This window comes from Mercenaria mercenaria, chromosome 12, assembly GCF_021730395.1.
Source record: "Mercenaria mercenaria strain notata chromosome 12, MADL_Memer_1, whole genome shotgun sequence".
In the NCBI taxonomy this organism is placed as follows: Eukaryota; Metazoa; Mollusca; class Bivalvia; order Venerida; family Veneridae; genus Mercenaria; species Mercenaria mercenaria.
Genome location: NC_069372.1, coordinates 68,685,516 through 68,703,886, shown reverse-complemented (window position 1 = coordinate 68,703,886; position 18,371 = coordinate 68,685,516). Strand labels below are relative to the sequence as shown.

The 18,371-nt window shown below is 35.1% G+C and overlaps 3 protein-coding genes across 5 annotated transcripts in view; 2 read left to right on the top strand and 1 right to left on the bottom strand.

The window, feature by feature from the left end:
• Positions 1-1,347, bottom strand: part of LOC123533618 (RNA guanine-N7 methyltransferase activating subunit-like) — a 15,537-nt gene extending 14,190 nt beyond the window's left edge. Inside the window, exon 1 of one of the 2 annotated variants that reach the window (XM_045315336.2) lies at positions 1,290-1,347. The gene's annotated coding sequence lies outside the window, so the exon portion shown is untranslated. Of the gene's footprint in view, positions 1-1,214 lie in introns of both variants that reach the window. The other variant, XM_045315337.2, reaches the window with a different exon arrangement.
• The window catches only part of LOC123533706 (uncharacterized), a 363,176-nt gene that overhangs the window by 317,423 nt on the left and 27,382 nt on the right, over positions 1-18,371 (top strand). The window lies entirely within an intron of this gene.
• LOC123533617 (cyclin-H-like) lies at positions 1,263-18,371 on the top strand. 2 transcript variants are annotated; one of them, XR_008366544.1, is made up of 12 exons: positions 1,263-1,397; positions 4,317-4,449; positions 5,024-5,146; positions 5,790-5,863; positions 7,047-7,248; positions 11,732-11,845; positions 12,547-12,602; positions 12,896-12,966; positions 13,375-13,486; positions 14,088-14,163; positions 15,236-15,813; positions 16,797-18,371. XR_008366544.1 is itself a non-coding variant. In XM_045315335.2 (11 exons), exons 2-11 carry the CDS (start codon positions 4,333-4,335, stop codon positions 15,272-15,274), a joined length of 984 nt encoding a protein of 327 aa, XP_045171270.1. In that variant the 5' UTR covers positions 1,263-1,397; positions 4,317-4,332; the 3' UTR covers positions 15,275-15,874. The 2 variants fall into 2 exon arrangements, 1 of the variants encoding a protein (XP_045171270.1); XM_045315335.2 differs by lacking the exon at positions 16,797-18,371 and having other exon boundaries at positions 15,236-15,874.

The window sequence follows — 18,371 nt, the reverse complement described above, 5'->3', positions numbered from 1 at the left end:
TCATCATAATGTTTATAAATTGTGCACGGGTTTTCAAGCAATACAAATGTGTATATTTACAGGTGTATAGAAAGTCGGGCATTTTTAGTACTGACTGTATTTTTCCCATTTTTATTTATTTGTATCAATTATACATGATACTTAAAACAAACGTTTTACAACTCCAACTGGGCCATTTACAAGAAAGAAGCATGTAAGTTAGTCAGTTATCATTCTCGGAATAGGTCCACATGCATGGTGTTTTAAGACTAGTGAGGTGATTTGAAAACTTTGCTTGCTACACCCGCTTGGTTCAAAAATCCTCTCACAGGTCTATAAACACCATGTAGACCTATTCCTTGAACAATAACTATTTTATATATATAACTTATTCACCGCTTTGTTTTTCACGAAACTGCTTTAGTATGCATTAGACGCGAGTCATTCCGTTTTGCACTGTACGCATAGAAGTTATTTTGGACGGTTTCACAATGCGCTGCATAACATCAAGATTTAATACATTGCTTAATATTAAGCAACTCGGTTTCAATATGCATTAGACGGCATCTAGTTTTAATGAATCATCTCATTTGATACTGCACAACTTGTGTTGCTTCGAACATCTTCACGTTGGGCTGCATGACATCAAGTTTTTATACACTGCCTCGTATTACACAAAGCAAGTCACAACTTTTTTGCAGATGACACTATTATCTATCTAACGGTTAAATCCTCCCTTAATTCCCAATCCCTACAAAATGATCTCCATTCCCTTGAAGCCTGGCAAAAGGAGTTCAATCCGCATAAGTGTGAGGTATTGACGATTACTTGAAAGAAAAAACCTACAGCACTAAAAGCTACAGAAGCTGCTAAATACCTGGGCGTCACAATAAGTAAAGATCTCAGTTGGTCAAAACATATCACACCTACAAGGAACCTGAAATACTTGATCCCACAGTCTCATAGGCAATACCATTCTAACTCCTAGCTTTCTTCCCCCAAGAACAATTTGTTCCTGTAATGGTCTTCCCCTACACATAAAGTTCAGCCTCAGTTTGCTTCTATTCACTGAGAGGCTGGCAACTTTAACCTTCTAATCATCTATATCTACTATTTAAGTATTTTTTTCTTTTTAACTGTTTAAAATATTATTGACAGTTTTGTTAAAATTCAACCAGTTGTTTCACAGATGTTTTTGGATAGAATGAAGTGTGTCGAATGAAAAGTTACTCAACGGGATTTTTGTGATAGCCTGACAAGACAAAATCAATCTCCCCCGCATTTGGTGTAAAATAATAATCTCAGCTCACACAATTTCACCAAAAGTGAAAGTTGAAACGAAACCATCCGAAGTATTCCGAAAGTATTGCAAATTCTGAGCGTTCAGTGACAAGGAGGAAAAACTGTACGAGAAGAAGGTAAGATTAACATTTTTCTATAATAATCAGCTAAGAATTTCTTGTATGATATAACTTAGTAAAGACAATAATTAAATCAAAACTAGCTAGACCCAGATAAGTCTTAAAAAAGACACGAACCGTCCATGTTAACACGTACCCTAATCAGTTCGTACCCGATTTGTTAGTCAAATAAAAAAAAAATCGATGACCAAATATCCAGTCACAGTATCATACATTGAAAAGGTGAACTATGCGAGCGTAATGCAATGGGAAGCTACTGGGCAAACTTGTAGAACATTTCAAAATCGCAGTTTATACACTTGCAGCCGCTACCTGCATGATCGCACCTTCAAAACATTTAAAGCCTTCCATAAAAACAAACTGAGCACGCATCTCGATCATCCAACGACTTCTGTTTCCATTTCAACATGTTTAAAAAATTCCCATTTTCCATCAATGCTCAAAAAAACTAAAGACAACTAACTCCGAGCGTTTTCAACACAAATTATATCTTGTCGAAAGAATAGGAGAATAGAACCCAGCGTGATGCTGCGCAGTCAAATTTACTACACAGAGCCGGGACACAGATGATATCGTTAGTGATTATAATAAAAATACTCGCTCGCAACGTCAACTGCCGTGACCGGTGGCCGAGAGAGTACAGAGGCTGGTTCTGTGATCTCATTGTTGGGCAGGGCCACGGGTTCCCTCTGTGCTATGGGCGATCTTTTTTTTCTTTTTTTTAAATGATTAAATTTTTGTTATCTTGAGAATATATTGTTAAAAAGAAAATGAAAATATTATATTAAAAAAAAAAAAAAATGCATAAAGCGCGGAGTGAACCCAAGGGGCCCTGCCCAAAAATGAATTGTCACAATGTCAGAACCAGTGCCAGTACCTCGGCCATCGTGGCAGTTGACTTTCTCAGCAAGTATTTTTATTTTTACCACTAACGATGTCGTCTGTGTCCCGGCTCTGTGAAAATGTGTAACTGTAAATTTGACTACGCAACATCAAGCTGGGATCTATTCTCCTATTCCTTGGACAAGAAAATTGTGTTTATATACATTGCGAAGTAAGTTATCTTGTGTTTTTTGGAGCATTGATATTAGAATATAGGAATTTTTTAAACGTGCTGAAATGGTAACAGAAGTCATTGTATGATCGAGACGTGTGCTCAGTTAGTTTAAAAAACGAAAATATTTTGACGAGGGATCAGGGGCGACCTGGGAGTGGGGAGGGGTGCTGACCCCCAAGTGTCTGTGGATTTAGTTCAGATATGCTTCATAAATACTTAAAACTGTGCTCACATTCATTTAAATGTTTGATTTATTTGAATCTGTCTTTTATGTCTGAAGTTATGATGAAATATTTAAACCTGTCTGATTCACCAATAGGGGGTCATTTTTGCCAGTAGTGGGGGTCACCTAATTTATCATATTTTCTATCCATTTAAAAATTAATAGTCTTTTTTTCTGACAAAACATGACTGTGGTATTGGAAATAAACAATTCAAGGCAGAATTTAATGAGAATCAGTATGTTTACATTTCAAACGGGAGATACTAGGTAAAAGTATTATAGCACTAGTTTTCACAGTTGTATTTCTAAGCATAATTATAGGCACCAACTATATCTAAAACTAAAATCAAAATATTGATGCATAGAACCTTATTCATTTATCTAAATTTGCAAGTTCAAACCATTATTACATCAAATTAACCATTGATTTGTATTTTTAAGCAGAAACAGTCTTTTGATTATCCCTGATATGGGTGATCCTCTATAGGAGAAATCACCCTGATGTCACGCATTAACACCTGTTTATCTGGTGGTGGGCTAAACAAATGTTTTTACATCATTTGTGTGTGGGATCGGAATTTTTAATTTTTAATAACTTTTTCGCTAATTTATGGATTTCAAAAACTCAAAAAGTTTTGAAATGCTTACGATTTTCATATTTTCTTATTTAAATATCTTTTTAAAATGAAAAACCATTTTAAATGACATTTGATTTTAATAGCGGCGTAACGATGCTCCAAAGTTTTAGAAAAAATACTGTAAGTTAAGCGTTCATAATTAATCCATTTTATTTCGAAATAATAATTAAAGTAATCAATAAATTGCTTGTTTTATATCCTTTCCATTGATCAAAAAATTATTGATATCATTTGTGTTTTAAGAAAGTTTAAGCCATTAGAAAAACATCACTGTTTGCAAAAAAACATGGATGCTCGGCATCTGCTCACCCGACCTTTGTCTTATCAGTTCTAAAAATAAAAAATACAACGGATTTGTATACAAACACGATCTCTCCTATTGGCTGAATGGCCGCCTCTGCCTAATGGCACTTTTTTCGTCGAAGTCAATCTAAAATTCATAATAATATTATTCCTATGAAAGTGTGTGTTTCACTCTTCAAAATGGTACCAAATTTGTGTGGTTTTATCTAAGAAACTGTGAGGTATGCTCAAAAATATTCTACTTCGAAGAATTCAGGAGTACTAAAATCCAAGTCAGGAAACATGGTTGCAAGAGTTACCTACTCATGGAACTCAAACTCATTAGATTAGATCCATCTTCTTTTGTGTAATAATTGCTAAGTGATAAGTTTATATTACTGGGTACTTAAACATTGTATACTCTAATATGTTTTAGAGAGATTAACAATTTATTTTCAAGTGACCTGCTATTGGCATTGATTCTCTATTGGCGGGTTGACTGTATAATTGCTTTGTATTTTCAGCAAAAAAGTTGACTAAATTTCTGCTATATTTAATTATATATATGACCCGGCTGCTTTAGTTTGAAATAAACAGAATTGTATTGGATCTCGGATTATTTTCTTGATTTCACATGAAAGTTTTAAATGAATCTAAATATGATATGGCAAGCTGTATTTACTTGTGGTTACATAATTTTACTGTTTTTGTTACAGTTTTAAGGTATGAAAGATGTTTGCATCAGGATCCCAGAAAAGACACTGGATGTTTACTGGAGTGTCAGAGATAGATTTACTGAGGAAAGAAGCCAATGAAAGATTTATTAATATATTTGGAGAAAATATGGATGTAAGTGCTGCTTTATGTATACCCTCTGTTTCTGCGTGTTGTAACTTTTGCTTTTTTTTAAATTCCAAATGCTAAGCTGGACTTCGGGTGGACTCCGGGTCAAAGTGGTGAAAGGTGACCTAATAAAAGTGGGTTTGGAAGAAGTCAGCAAACTTGCTTATGGGCTGTTGCTGGTTCTGCAAGGCTAGTAGGGGTTTTTAGCTGTTTTTGATGCCAAAGTTCAGCCCATTTTTCCTTGTCTTCAATTTTTCATTTCATATTTTTGACTCAAAAGACCCATTCAAAATAAAGTGTTTACACTACTTGCTGTGTACAATAAGGCTGAATTTCAACAAACCTCACAAGTGATTAGTGTAAAGCGTAGTTGTGCATATTATCCTTGTGTTCTGATTAAATAATTTTCAGTTGAGTCATCAACACAGCCAAGCCTAGTTGTGTATGTCATTGGAATGTTATTGTTCAATGATTTTCGATAGAGTTATGACCCATGCATTTTACAATCTCTGCATGGTAACTGGTGGGAGACATACATTTAGTTTTATTATAGCTAGTTGAATTTGTTATGTTATTTCAGGAAAACAGTAGACAAGAAAATTTCCTTAGTCCAGCAGAGGAAAAACTTCTGATGCGTCACTTTGAGTTCATCTTGAGGGAGTTCTGTAAGAAGTTTAACCCTACAATGCCAAAATATGTACAGGTATACATCTACATGTAGCATTTTGTGCAAAAACATCTAAATATGAATTTAAGCTTTTCACTTCTTTTTATGCAACTGTTGGAAGGAAGTGCTGTAGTTGACAAGGCAAGGCTCGGACCAGAATAAACTACTTCAAGCGAACGGCCCACATCAGCTCTTTAGATGGGTCTTTCTAGCTGTTCTATTTAGATGTTGAAACAATCAATATACTTAATATTTATTTTGATTTTCTGATAGTCATGAAGAGAAAAGATATCTGTTTTGTAGCAAGCTATCATAAAAATGTTGATGTGAGGATTGAATGCTATATTTTTTTTTATTTTTTTGTGCATTTAGACTGGTATAAACCACATTCAGACTTGCAGATTGTCCAAGAATCTCCAGGGTGATTGGTGGATTCACAAACAGTCCAATTGTAAACACACAAAAGCTGGCATTTAATTCTTAAATAAATTCCAAGTAATTTGCATAATATTTGATTATCTGTGGCAAGTTGAAGTCAATGTGTGCAAGTTAACATTAGGTTTGACTTGCATAATGGGCAACTCGGTCAAAACATTATATTTAACACTGTTGGTGTTGTATATTTCTATGTAATGTTGTAAAAAAGAAGCGGAACTATTTCTGATGTTCTGTTACACAGGGTACAGCACTAACCTACTTCAAAAGATTTTATATCCACAATTCTATCATGGATTACCATCCTAGAGATCTCATGTAAGTTTTTTTTTTTTCTAAAGTGTGACATGAATGAATTTTTGTAAGATTTGTAAATTCATACATGTGTGTCTTTATCACCTATAAATCCACTGTGAAAAGAGAGCGGATTTTTGCTGTGCCTGTTTGTCTGTCTTTTGAACCTTCAGGCTGTTGCAGGATTTGACTTGTGGTATATAAATAACCAGCATGTGATTCAGGATTATATTTCTAATAGAAATGCTCAAAGTGAAGCCTCTATGTTAAACAGCATTAACTAACACAGGATCTATTCATAATATCAAACTACTAAATATAGATGCTGACCCCTTTATATGTTTCTATACGTAAGGAAAATTACTCTTTATATTTATCCATTTGAGCTATAGAAAGAATTTCAGACACCTTTCGTAATAACCACCAGGGGAATTTTTGAAACCTGATACAGATGTGAATTTCCACATAAAAAGACATGAAAATAGCTGGAAAAAATGAATTCTGCTTCAGATATTAGAATTCAGTTTTGTCCTGTAAATAAAGCTGACATGGGATATGGCTGTAATGTTTTTAGTGGTTTGTAATGCAGTATTTGCAACACTCTCACATACCAGAGGTCTACCATGGTTTTGTAGTTGAAACTCTGGCACATTTTGCCAATATTTTTAGATTGGTTACATCACAGGTAAAAAGTTCAGCCATTCAGCTATGTTTCGCGAAAAATATTCTTGAACCAGTCAAAATCAGCAGTAAATAGCATGGCCGTGTCCTTTCCAATAACAGTGCCAAAATCAGAGGAATATTATTATTTCTCAAAGTAAATTGCTAAACATCCAAAAGAGGAACAAATCTTGATTAATTACAGTCATACAGTATCGTCTTTATTCGGCATGCCAAATAATGGAGAACATTGATTGGCTGAAACCACTCCAAGTAGTACTTACAAAGGTGCATGTTCACCAGATAAACAAAAGAAATAAATCAGACATTCATCTTGGGACTTTGATGAACCTCTGATGGATGAGAATGTATTTGCAATCGTATCTGAAACTGTTGTTAATTTTGTAGGCTAGCCCGAAGTGAATATGTTTTTCATAAAATATTTTACCAAAGTTATGTAATTTGTTTATCCATTTTTTTTCAGGGATAATTCAAGTGTCTCGCTCTGTGTAGAAATTAATAGAAATGTTGAATTGTTGTATTACAGGTTGACATGTGTATACCTGTCATGTAAAGTCGAAGAATTTAACGTGTCTATAGGACAGTTTGTTGGCAACTTGAAGGGTGATCGAGAGAAGTTTGCTAACATTATTCTGGGATTTGAACTTCTGCTGATGGATAAACTACACTATCACCTCACAGTGCACAACCCTTTCAGACCGCTGGAAGGATTTCTTATAGATCTTAAAGTTAGTATGATATATTAAAATGACATCCATATAATTTCTATTTGGTTTATGCAAATTAAATCACTCTCAAGTCTGCTTCTTTGAATTTTTTGTACCCCCCGACAACAAAGTTGTAAGGGGGTGGGGGTATACTGGTTTCAGGTTGTCTGTCTGTCTGTCTTCCCGTAGACGCAATCTTGTGCGCACCATCTCTCCTTATCCCCTTGACAGAATTTAATGAAACTTCACACAAGTGATCAGTACCAACAGTAGTTGTGCATGGGGCATGTTAGGTTCTTTTAGAAAAAAAATTTGCAGAGTTATGGGACTTTGTTTTTTTGTTACTATACTATATAAATAGACACAATCTTGTGCGCACCATCTCTTCTCATCCCCTTGACACAATTTAATGAAACTTCACACAAGTGATCAGTAACAACAGTAGTTGTGCATGGGGCATGTTAGGTTCTTTCAGCGACAAAAATTGCAGAGTTATGGGACTTTGTTTCTTGTTAACATACTATGTACATACAGTCTGCATATGCAATCTTGTGCATGCCTAATCTACCAAACCCTTGCACACAATTTAATGAAACTTCACACAAGTGATCAGTACCAACCCTAGTTGTGCATGGTGCATGTTACATTCTTTTAGATAAATATTCTGCATAGTTATGGGACTTTGTTTTTTGTTACTATACTGTATACATACAGTCTATATACTTACAGTCCACATAATTATGCAATCTTGTGTGCGTCAAATTGCAATGTACTGTGTCAGTGCATGCGGGGGGTACATTCATCACCTTTAGTGATAGCTCTAGTTAACTAAGTACTGGTATGGGTGTTGTAAGAGAAGGGGCTTAAAATCACAACATCTGGATTAAGAGGCCAACATTTTAATCACTAGCAGGGCTTTTTTTCTCGATAAAGCTCATAAAAGGAGGCAATCCCAATGCAAAAAAGTGTTGTTGTTTTTCCCAATGTTGAACTTAAAATTCCCAAACCATTGTTACTGCCTGGGTTTCTTTTTTTTGCTTTACAACTTTAGTTTTGCTATTTTATAGACTTTTACTTATAAAATTCAGTAAACAGTTACCAATATACCGTCACACATTTTAAAATGTTATTCAAAAAGAAATCAAGTACATTTTGTTACGTTTCCATTATTCCCAATTAAGACAAAGTACAGAGGTGTTTTCCCAATTGTACTGGTGTTCTACGCATTCCAAAAAAAGGATGAGAAAAAGGTCTGTCTAAATTGGTGCTCTTGTAATTGTACCCCCCGACAACAAAGTTGTAAGGGGGGTATACTGGTTTCAGGTTGTCTGTCTGTCTGTCTGTCTGTCCGTCCGTCCGTCCGTAGACACAATCTTGTGCGCACTATCTCTCCGCATCCCCTTGACAGAATTTAATGAAACTTCACACAAGTGATCAGTAACAACAGTAGTTGTGCATGGGGCATGTTAGGTTCTTTCAGAAAAAAAAATTGCAGAGTTACGGGACTTTGTTTTTTGTTACTATACTATATACATAGACACAATCTTGTGCGCACCATCTCTCCTCATCCCCTTGACACAATTTAATGAAACTTCACACAAGTGATCAGTAACAACAGTAGTTTTGCATGGGGCATGTTAGGTTCTTTCAGAAAAAAAAATTGCAGAGTTATGGGACTTTGTTTTTTGTTACTTGACTATATACATAGACACAATCTTGTGTGCACCATCTCTCCTCAACCCTTGACACAATTTAATGAAACTTCACACAAGTGATCAGTAACAACATTAGTTGTGCATGGAGCATGTTAGGTTCTTTCAACAACAAAAATTGCAGAGTTATGGGACTTTGTTTCTTGTTAACATACTATGTACTTACTGTCTGCATATGCAATCTTGTGTGCGCCTAATCTTCCGAACCCTTGCACACAATTTAATGAAACTTCACACAAGTGATCAGTAGCAGCCCTAGTTGTGCATGGTGCATGTTACATTCTTTTAGATAAATATTCAGCATAGTTATGGGACTTTGTTTTTATGTTACATACAGTCTATATACATACAGTCCACATAATTATGCAATCTTGTGTGCGTCAAATTGCAATGTACTGTGTCAGTGCATGCGGGGGGTACATTCATCACCTTTAGTGATAGCTCTAGTTTTTACTCATCAGTCTTAAATATTTTTGGCAGACTACTTTTGTGGATCTTTATGATTAAGTTAAAACCCTTCTAAACTGCTTGGAAAATGTTGATAAAACAAGCATCAAGATGACATGCAGAATGCACAAACCCAGTCACTTGGTCCAAGGTCAAGGTCACAGTTAGAGGTCAAAGTTTGGTTAGCTGAGTTTGTGTCCATTCCATATCCTCTTAACCACTGGAAGGATTTTCATAAAACTAGCATCATTTATGCAAGGTGCACAACTCAGGTCACTTTTTTCAAAGATCAAGGTCATACTTGGAGGTCAAAGATAGCTCAAATGTATGTCTGCACCACTGAAACAAATATTATAAAACTAGCATCAATCATTAACATCATAAACAGGGACTACCTTAGCCTGGAAATTTAGGGAGAAGTGACTTCTCCCTCCTGGGGAAATGGGGAGAAGTTTTGAAATTTTGGGAGAAGTTCGGCAAACGTGAGACAGGACATTGCTTACATGCATTAGATAACAATAATAATGTTTATTCAGTTCCATTTATAGTATTATCTTGCTATGACTTAAATAAAAATGGTGCAGTGTTTCAACAATACAGTACATATTTGTACTGTTTTACTGCAAAATGTTTAACAACTTGACACAACAAATCTTTCGTCATATAATCAGTACTTAATATTTCCTGGATTAAATTTCTTCCTTCCTAGAGCAGCTTTTTCAGCTATGTGAGCATTCTGAGTTTAAATTTTTTTTCTGTTCCTTCAATTTGACAAACTACAGAGTTTAAAAATCTCTCAAACTTACAGTGAAATGTTATTTGTATTGATCAGTGGATAAAATACTTAAAAATCAGGGGCAATACTTTTTAAAACTACATATTTTGACATAAAAAATCTAAAAATTGGTTAAATGTGTTACCTCCCTTTAACACATTTCAGAATTAACTAAAAGAGTTGTCTGCTATTTTTATCAAACAACAAATTTAATAGTTTGTCAAGGGCCATATATTTAACTTATATATGAATTTAATGAAAGAGAAATGCAGATTAAAATGAATAGTAAGCAGATCCCAATTGAAAAATAAACGTCTGGAGTAACGGGTAGTTTACACTGTGATGGCAATAAAAATTTCGAAACGATTTTTATCTGAAAACAAGAATAACTGGATAAGACAAGTACCGAGGGCGTTCGGTTGACCCGAGGTTCCGTGTTTTGACCTGCGAAAATCAAGAAAAACTCGTAGTTGACCCGCACAAAAAAAGTGTCCCGTGCGCCGGCTCGATCCGTGAAATACGTCTCGAGTTCGAAGTTCTGCATTGTGAATCAAAATCTCGGTGAATTTAAATTGTTCGCCGCCACAAACTAAGTATGGCAGTAGACGGAGCGTCGTATGTTAATTAGCTACTGACAGATGTCAATCACTCCACGCGCCGACTGACACGTAATTAGGTTTGTAATTCGAAAGTTAATTATCGCCGTTTTACGAAGTTTTCGGGCTCTCTGATCTCCGATGTCGGTCAGCTTTAATTATTACTCTTTCATTCTTTAATTATTGTTTACTGCAATCACATTAAATGCAAACAATTAGCAGCTTATCATGCGGCGTCAATCTGAAATCGAGTGATCATCTTTTGTTGTCATGGACACGTTTCACTGCGGGTGCCTCCTGGTGACATCCTGTGTATTGCGTATTGTGTTTACAGACTTTACATAACCGAGATGTATAATATCGGCGCACTTTATTGCCAATTATGTTTTCCTTTCATCCAATTTTAGGGCGACTTGAACTTCGCTTTTCTGGGCGGGAAGGGCGAAGTGAAATATTTTAAGGCGAAGTTTTCGCTCAACTTCGCCTAAAATGCAGTCCCTGCATAAAGATGGCATGCAGTGTGCTAACCCAGGTCACTAGGTCCAAGGTAAAGGTCACACTAAGAGGTCAAATATCAAAAAGCAAAATTGTGTCAGCTTCATGTGTTCTGAACCACTAGAAAGATTCTCATAAAACATGCATCAGTTGTTTACCTCATGTAGGCAACATGCAGAGTGCACAACCCAGGTCAAAGGTCGTGATCACATCATTTAACTGTCTCTGTAGCAAAGCGGCACCTGGGGTATTAATTGCCTTTAATGATTAGCTCTAATATAGAAGCATTTTTATTCAGTATACTTATAACATGCCTAATGTAAAAGTATAGATTTTCTATCAAATGTACACAAGATTTTAAGCATCCTTTTAACAATTTTGTTTTCTTTTGGAAACAAAACTGCTGTAGGAAATTCCTGTGATCAGAAAATGGTCTGCCGATTTATGAGAGTACAGAACTGATTTTTTCGTCCTTGCAGACTCGTTATTTCAAGGACAAACCAGAGAGTGTTGAAAGGCTTAGAAAAAATGCTGAAGAATTTGTTGAGAGGTCTCTGTCAACAGATGTCTGCCTTATATATTCACCTTCACAGGTATGTTTGTTGAGAGGTCAGCATTGGGACACAATTTCTTATTCATTCCTGGATGGTATTACCAAAGCATGAGGCAAAATATCACCTTGTATCTTTTTGGACATACCTGATGCCTGGGGATGAAATTGACAACCTCTTAATTTATAGCCTTGTGCTCTTCCAAAACGCATCTTTTCAGATGGGCCTACTGTATAATCATATAATTTCGTGGTTTTGGTGAACACGGCAATTCCCTGGGGATATGAATTCTTGGATTTCAACTTTTGAACATAAACTGAATGGGAATTTTACTTGTTCGTTGGATTGACTTAACCACGAAATCCAAGAAAATTAGTCCCCCTCGAATATTAATGATTTCACAGTATCAAGTGTTACTAAATTTGTAGACAGTGTAAATTATATAGATGTCTGCTATACATTATTTTCACAATTTTTGTCTCTAACAATTATGAGACAAGTGTATTCTCTTGGTAGTTATTGCCTTTTCTTTTTCTGACTGATATAAAGAAATGGGGTTACAAGACTCGAGTTTGAAGACCAGACTTGAAACTGTAGCATCTGATGAGTTCTTTCTGATACCAATCTGAAAACATTGACCAATGGCAAGATTGCATTCAGAGGTTTTCACCAAATACTGATCAGGACTATACACGTTTTACCCATATATTGTTATATGTTTGAAATGATGACCTGTGTTTCAGATTGCCCTTGCTGGAGTTATATATAGTGCTGGAGAAGAAGGAATAAGCCTGGATAAGTAAGTTATATACTTTGCAAAGCTATTAAATAGTTGTTTGTCATACAGGTAATGATATAAAAGAACATAAAGAGATCCAGAGCCCATATTCAGCAATATTTGAAGCTTAAAACTTCACATTAGTGGTTAGTTCTTTCAAAATACATATATTAAGCAGTTTTATAAATATAGTGGCTAATAAAATCTGCAGTCATTTTACAACAATTTAGAAAATTGAAAATTTAGCTTTTTAACCCACAGGTGACGCTCTTGTTTGAGTCCCTCAAATCCAGCTGTCCACTTTGTATTTTCAGTTATGTTACCACTGTTCTATTGAGGAATTCCCCAACTGAGGAGATTCGGAAAATGGCTCAACAGATCAAGAGTAAATAGAACATTATCCTTGTCCTGACTGCTCTGATAAACATTGCATTGCGCATATATATTGTTTTACATATTAGTTTTCTCAGATTGCTTTACATATTTATGTGGTTTTCAAAATAAGAAGGACTGATAAAAATCTTAAAATTTCAATAAATGAAGGGAAAAAAAAGTTAGTTGACACTGTGAATAAATCACTTCTATTAAAAAACATTATATTGTAAATCTCAGAGGGTATTCCCAAAAGACATATTAAATGTCTCTGAAAACCTCATGCCAAATAATATTCCCAATGTATATGATTAAATGGAAGAGCCTTTGTATGTATAGATTACTATTAGTTCTGATACAGAGCTCTGCAACTGTACACAATGTTTCTTTTGTTATAGCCAGCTTGACATTTTGATTGCAGGAATTAAGAGTCTAGTAAAGAATCAAGATCCTCTGCAGCGAGAGCTGATTGGTCCTGTACAGCGGAAGCTTGAAAACTGTCGCAACCAGGCAAATAACCCAGAATCTGAAGTGTAAGCTTTTTCATGCTGTATTTCAGGCTGTCAGCCACCCTTCTCATAAGGTGCTTGTATTGTTTTATCAAAACTACAGCAGGATTAAAGCATTTCTTTTAGGGACATTCCAGTCCCAGAGAAAAAAGATGTAAATTTAAACTGTTTTAAATGAATTTTATTATCATAGCAGGTAGTGTCAATGTCATTGTATTATTCATAATTTTAACATGTCCAAAACATTGTGGAATGGTACAAATTTCACTTGGGTAATGTAATACATTTTACTCGGACTTTATCATAGACTTCCTGTGTAAAATCTCAAACTTTTACCTAAAATAACGGTATTAAATCGATATAATATTTCAATGAAACTTCAAAGTTTTATTGTTTGTAGCATCATCTGGGGCATGTGCAGTGAAAAATCTTAATTTGATTTCTAAAATAGTGTGATATTTATTTCTAAAGTCACTATATGTTCATTGTAAATATACTTTGTTATACCCAAGTGGAAACTGGCAGGTACTCGAAAATGCATCTCTCGGATTGGTCAGTTAGAACCCCTAATGTACTGTGATGTCATGATAAAGTTATGAATACATGTTTGTTTGATTGTTTCCAGTTACAAACGTCGGTTAGAGGAGATGTTTGAGGAAGAGGAAGAAGAGAGAAGTCGTAAACGTGCAAAAATTGCTCATGTAAGTACATAAAGTTTATAAAACAAATCCTGTTCCTGGAACCATATATTGTAGCAATGATTCTGTTTAATGGCCTAGGCATAGACTCATGGTTGTGGCAGATCTGGCTATGTTGTGGGGATGTGCATTTTGTGGATGCAGAATAAAGATACAATAATTCAGATTTATGTTTGTTCATTGGGATCAGGTTCTGGATTGACACAACTATGAAAACCATGAAAAAATTGTCCCCCACAAACATGAATGATCTCCCAGTACAGCAAATTTAGAACTGGAGAGCAAGGTGAAAGTTTTCTGTGACTGATGATTTGACATGCAGACATTCGTCCACCACCACTTGAGTTAAGGAAGTTGTAAGTTATTAGCTGAGAAAAAATTAGTATGGAATCCAGGAACAAGAGGGAGGTCATTGTCCTTTACATGAACCTTCTTTGAAAAATAGCAAAAGATAGTAAAAAGGTAATAAACTGCCAAATATTCAGTTTGTGGTAATTTTGTTCATATATACTGAACTTATATATGCAGAATCTATTGTCCTGCAAATCTAAGCCAACTTAACAACAACAATAATAAGGGTGGCCAGGTGGTCTAATGGTAATATTATTGACTGTCAGTCAAGAAATCTAGGGTTCAAATATATCTCCCACCCAGTAAAGAGACCAGTACCAGTTCTTCCTTAGAAGGACAGCTTTGCATATAACAGTGCTTTACACTGAGCGCATCAAAGAACAAGGCTTCTTATGCCCCTAACCTCTGTGGGTATGAACTTTGCTGAAGTCATTCAGCTGGCTTGAAGGTCATTGATTCTACCAAAATACCTGCCAGTGCCTGAAATAATACCTGCAGGGGCACCTGGGGTCATCCTTCACCATTAAAGCAGGGAAGTCATTATATGGCCTGAAACATGTAGGTGTGACAGAATAAAAAATAAACATTTACCACAAAAGAAGATTGGGAAAGGAGCATTATAATTTAAATCCAACAGAAGACTACCTATTATAATGCACATAATGTGTGTACTAAGTACTTAAATATGAATGTATATCAGACATTTGATATCTCTTTACTTCAGGAGGAGAAGGAGGCTGAAAGAATGCTGCTTGGAGTTTGATACAGGCTGTCTGATTGGTCAGTTTGGATATACCCAGATATGTGATTGGATGGTTGGATGGACTTTCATAACAACCTGAGCTGGTGGCATGTAAAATATATATTGGATGGACCTACAGAAGTTTGAATATTTTGTTACATATTCAAGATGAAGAGTCTTTCATGCAGAAATCAAATAGAGAAACATTTTTTTTCAAATGAGGAAATGTTTAAAAGCCACAGCATTGTTTTATATAGGGATGGTATGTGACAGTCTATCTTAAATTGTTGATGTTATTCTGGAGCTGAGGACACTAAAATTTTAGTGGGAAAATTGCCAAAAGAACTCATGATTGACTTAAATAACTCCTTGTGTTGCAACTAAGTGCTATAAACTTGTGTTCAGATGATGCAAAATAACTTTGTGTTCAAGTGCTTGAAGTACATGTAAAGAATGTGTTTAGTTTTGCGGAGATGTCAGTGATAAGAAAATCTGATAAACTGGGTGTTGACAAGGAATGAGATTTTCACTACATAATGCCAGATTAACACTATTAAGTGGTATTGAAGTTTGTATAGTGTTTGACTTTGTTAACCATTATAAATGGTATTTACAGAAGCATTCTGTCTTTATTACTGTGGGGAAATTTGGCTGCTTTTTTCTACTTAGAATGTTCATCTGGGTGAGGTAGTTTAAATATGTACATTTTTGTCTCTTAAAGTAGAAGTTTATGCCATTAATTTTCAATGTACAAAGAAAAAAAAGATTCCCTGCACAGTAAATTATTGATGGGTGGTCCAGAATTATGCAGAAAAGTGCTGTTAAATTATTATCATTCTGTAGGTTTTTCTGAAAATGTTACTCTTACAGTTATGCTTCAATTCATTGGCAGTATGACAGATGAATGCAAAAACTTATTATATAAGAATATATGGTTGCTAAGGGATCACATTATTTGCTAAGTGACCACAGCATCATTGATACGATGTGATGTCATGCACATTTTGGAACAAGTGGTCATCTTATATGTGAAGCTTTTAGACAAAGAGCAAAAGAGAAATCCTGTTGTTGTGTAGTTCTGAAGTCAAATCCCATGTCCTCAATGTGTTGAACGTTATTTCCAAGAAAGATGAGAATCATTTAGATGGAAGTTGCTGGAAGAAGTACCTTAAAAGGGGAGAATATTTGGTGAAATAAAGTCTCTTAATGATATTATTTGAGGTTAGCAGTTACAAAATGAGAAACAATGTCTGACATTGAAATTAGAGATTGCCTCACAGCCATGTTACTAATGTGTCTTAAAAAAAACTATAGACTTCCTTTAAAAAAGTCGTGATATAATAACATTTAGACTCAAGGCAATGAAATATTGTACAATAACTTCCAGTTAATAGTATTTTTGAGTGACATGTTGTAAATATGGAAAGGATCAGTCTGATTTTCGACATGCACATGCATTCATGTAAAAATATAATGTTTTCAGTCAAATAAGTCATGTTAATTGTGAACAAATTAGATTTAGTTGATACATAATTTATTTTAGGTCGATTGTGAAGGAAGTTCTACAACTTGTATCAATCACTCTCGACACCTCATTCCTGATGGAATCCATTGCCAGGAGGGTATGAGAGAAGAGGCCAGTTTCCCTTTTTATGCTGAGCACCAAGCAAGGGAACTGCTGGTACCGTTTTTGAACTCACGACCTCCAGCACTCGAAGCGGACGCTCTACCACTAGGCTATCAAGGCTCTGAACAAATTAGATAAAGAACTGGATAATAATTACTTTTAATACTACTGTATTTATGAATTTTAAATTCCATTTACCTGCTTAAGTATTCAGGTAAAAAGTGTGCTTTGACCCTTTTTTTGATTCATAAATATTTTAAGTGTATTTCTGGGTCTCCCCTCATATTTGATTTAATAACATTTAGATGTTTGGTAAAATCTAAAGAAATAGGTTTTATTCATTAAGAGTGCTAATTCTTATATTTTGTCAAATAGTGTGCAAAAAAAAATATGTGTTGAAAATTATTTCAACTGCAAAAAAAAACACTTCTATTTGTTTGGTTATGAACATTATAAACAATTTTATGCTTTTCTGTGGGTTAGTGAAATTTAACATTAGATTATAATATGATAAATTCACTGTTTTCAAACAGTGAGGTTATTTGAAATAATTCCACTGGTATTACTATGCTTGAAAATGGAAGATTATGATTTATAAGTAGTAAGGAACTCTCATACTTTATTAGATACTATTAAACGTTTTTTGCCATTATAAAGTCTTTATTATGCCCCCGAAGGGAGGCATATAGTTTTTGAACCGTCTGTCAGTCTGTCCGCAATTTTCGTGTCCGGTCCATATCTTTGTCATCGATGGATGGATTTTCAAATAACTTGGCATGAATGTGTACCACAGTAAGACAACGTGTCATGCGCAAGACCCAGGTCCGTAGCTCAAAGGTCAAGGTCACACTTAGACGTTAAAGGATAGTGCATTGATGGGCGTGTCCGGTCCATATCTTTGTCATCGATGGATGGATTTTCAAATAACTTGGCATAAATGTGTACCACAGTAAGACGACATGTCGCGTGCAAGACCCAGGTCCGTAGCTCAAAGGTCAAGGTCACACTTAGACGTTAAAGGTCATTTTTCATGATAGTGCATTGATGGGCATGTCCAGTCCATATCTTTGTCATTCATGCATGGATTTTATAATAACTACGTACGAATGTGTGGCACAGTAAGACGCTGTGTCGCGTGCAAGACCCAGCTCCGTAGGTCAAAGGTCCTAAACTCTAACATCGGCCATAACTATTCATTCAAAGTGCCATCGGGGCATGTGTCATCCTATGGAGACAGCTCTTGTTTTTGGATAGATATTGATCAATATTGATACCCATTTTGGAAGAAGTGTTTTTTCGGGCATGACATTTTGCTGCTTGCAATGTTAGAATGATATTTATCTAAACTGCAGTAGAAATACCTGAAGTAAAGATAATACTGCTAGAACAAAACACTTCTTTAATTATCATGGTATATTATATTGTAATTATGGAAGAAAACTGTTAAGTTTTTGCAAAAATTAAATTAAGAATACAGAAAACAAAAGGTTA

Excerpts from the sequence above, each read along its gene's own strand:
- LOC123533617 (XM_045315335.2), top strand. The coding sequence starts at position 4,333 with ATGTTTGCATCAGGATCCCAGAAAAGACACTGGATGTTTACTGGAGTG. Across the intron at positions 4,450-5,023 it reads TATTTGGAGAAAATATGGAT|GAAAACAGTAGACAAGAAAA; the intron begins GTAAGTGCTGCT and ends ATGTTATTTCAG. Across the intron at positions 12,967-13,374 it reads AATGGCTCAACAGATCAAGA|GAATTAAGAGTCTAGTAAAG; the intron begins GTAAATAGAACA and ends TTTTGATTGCAG.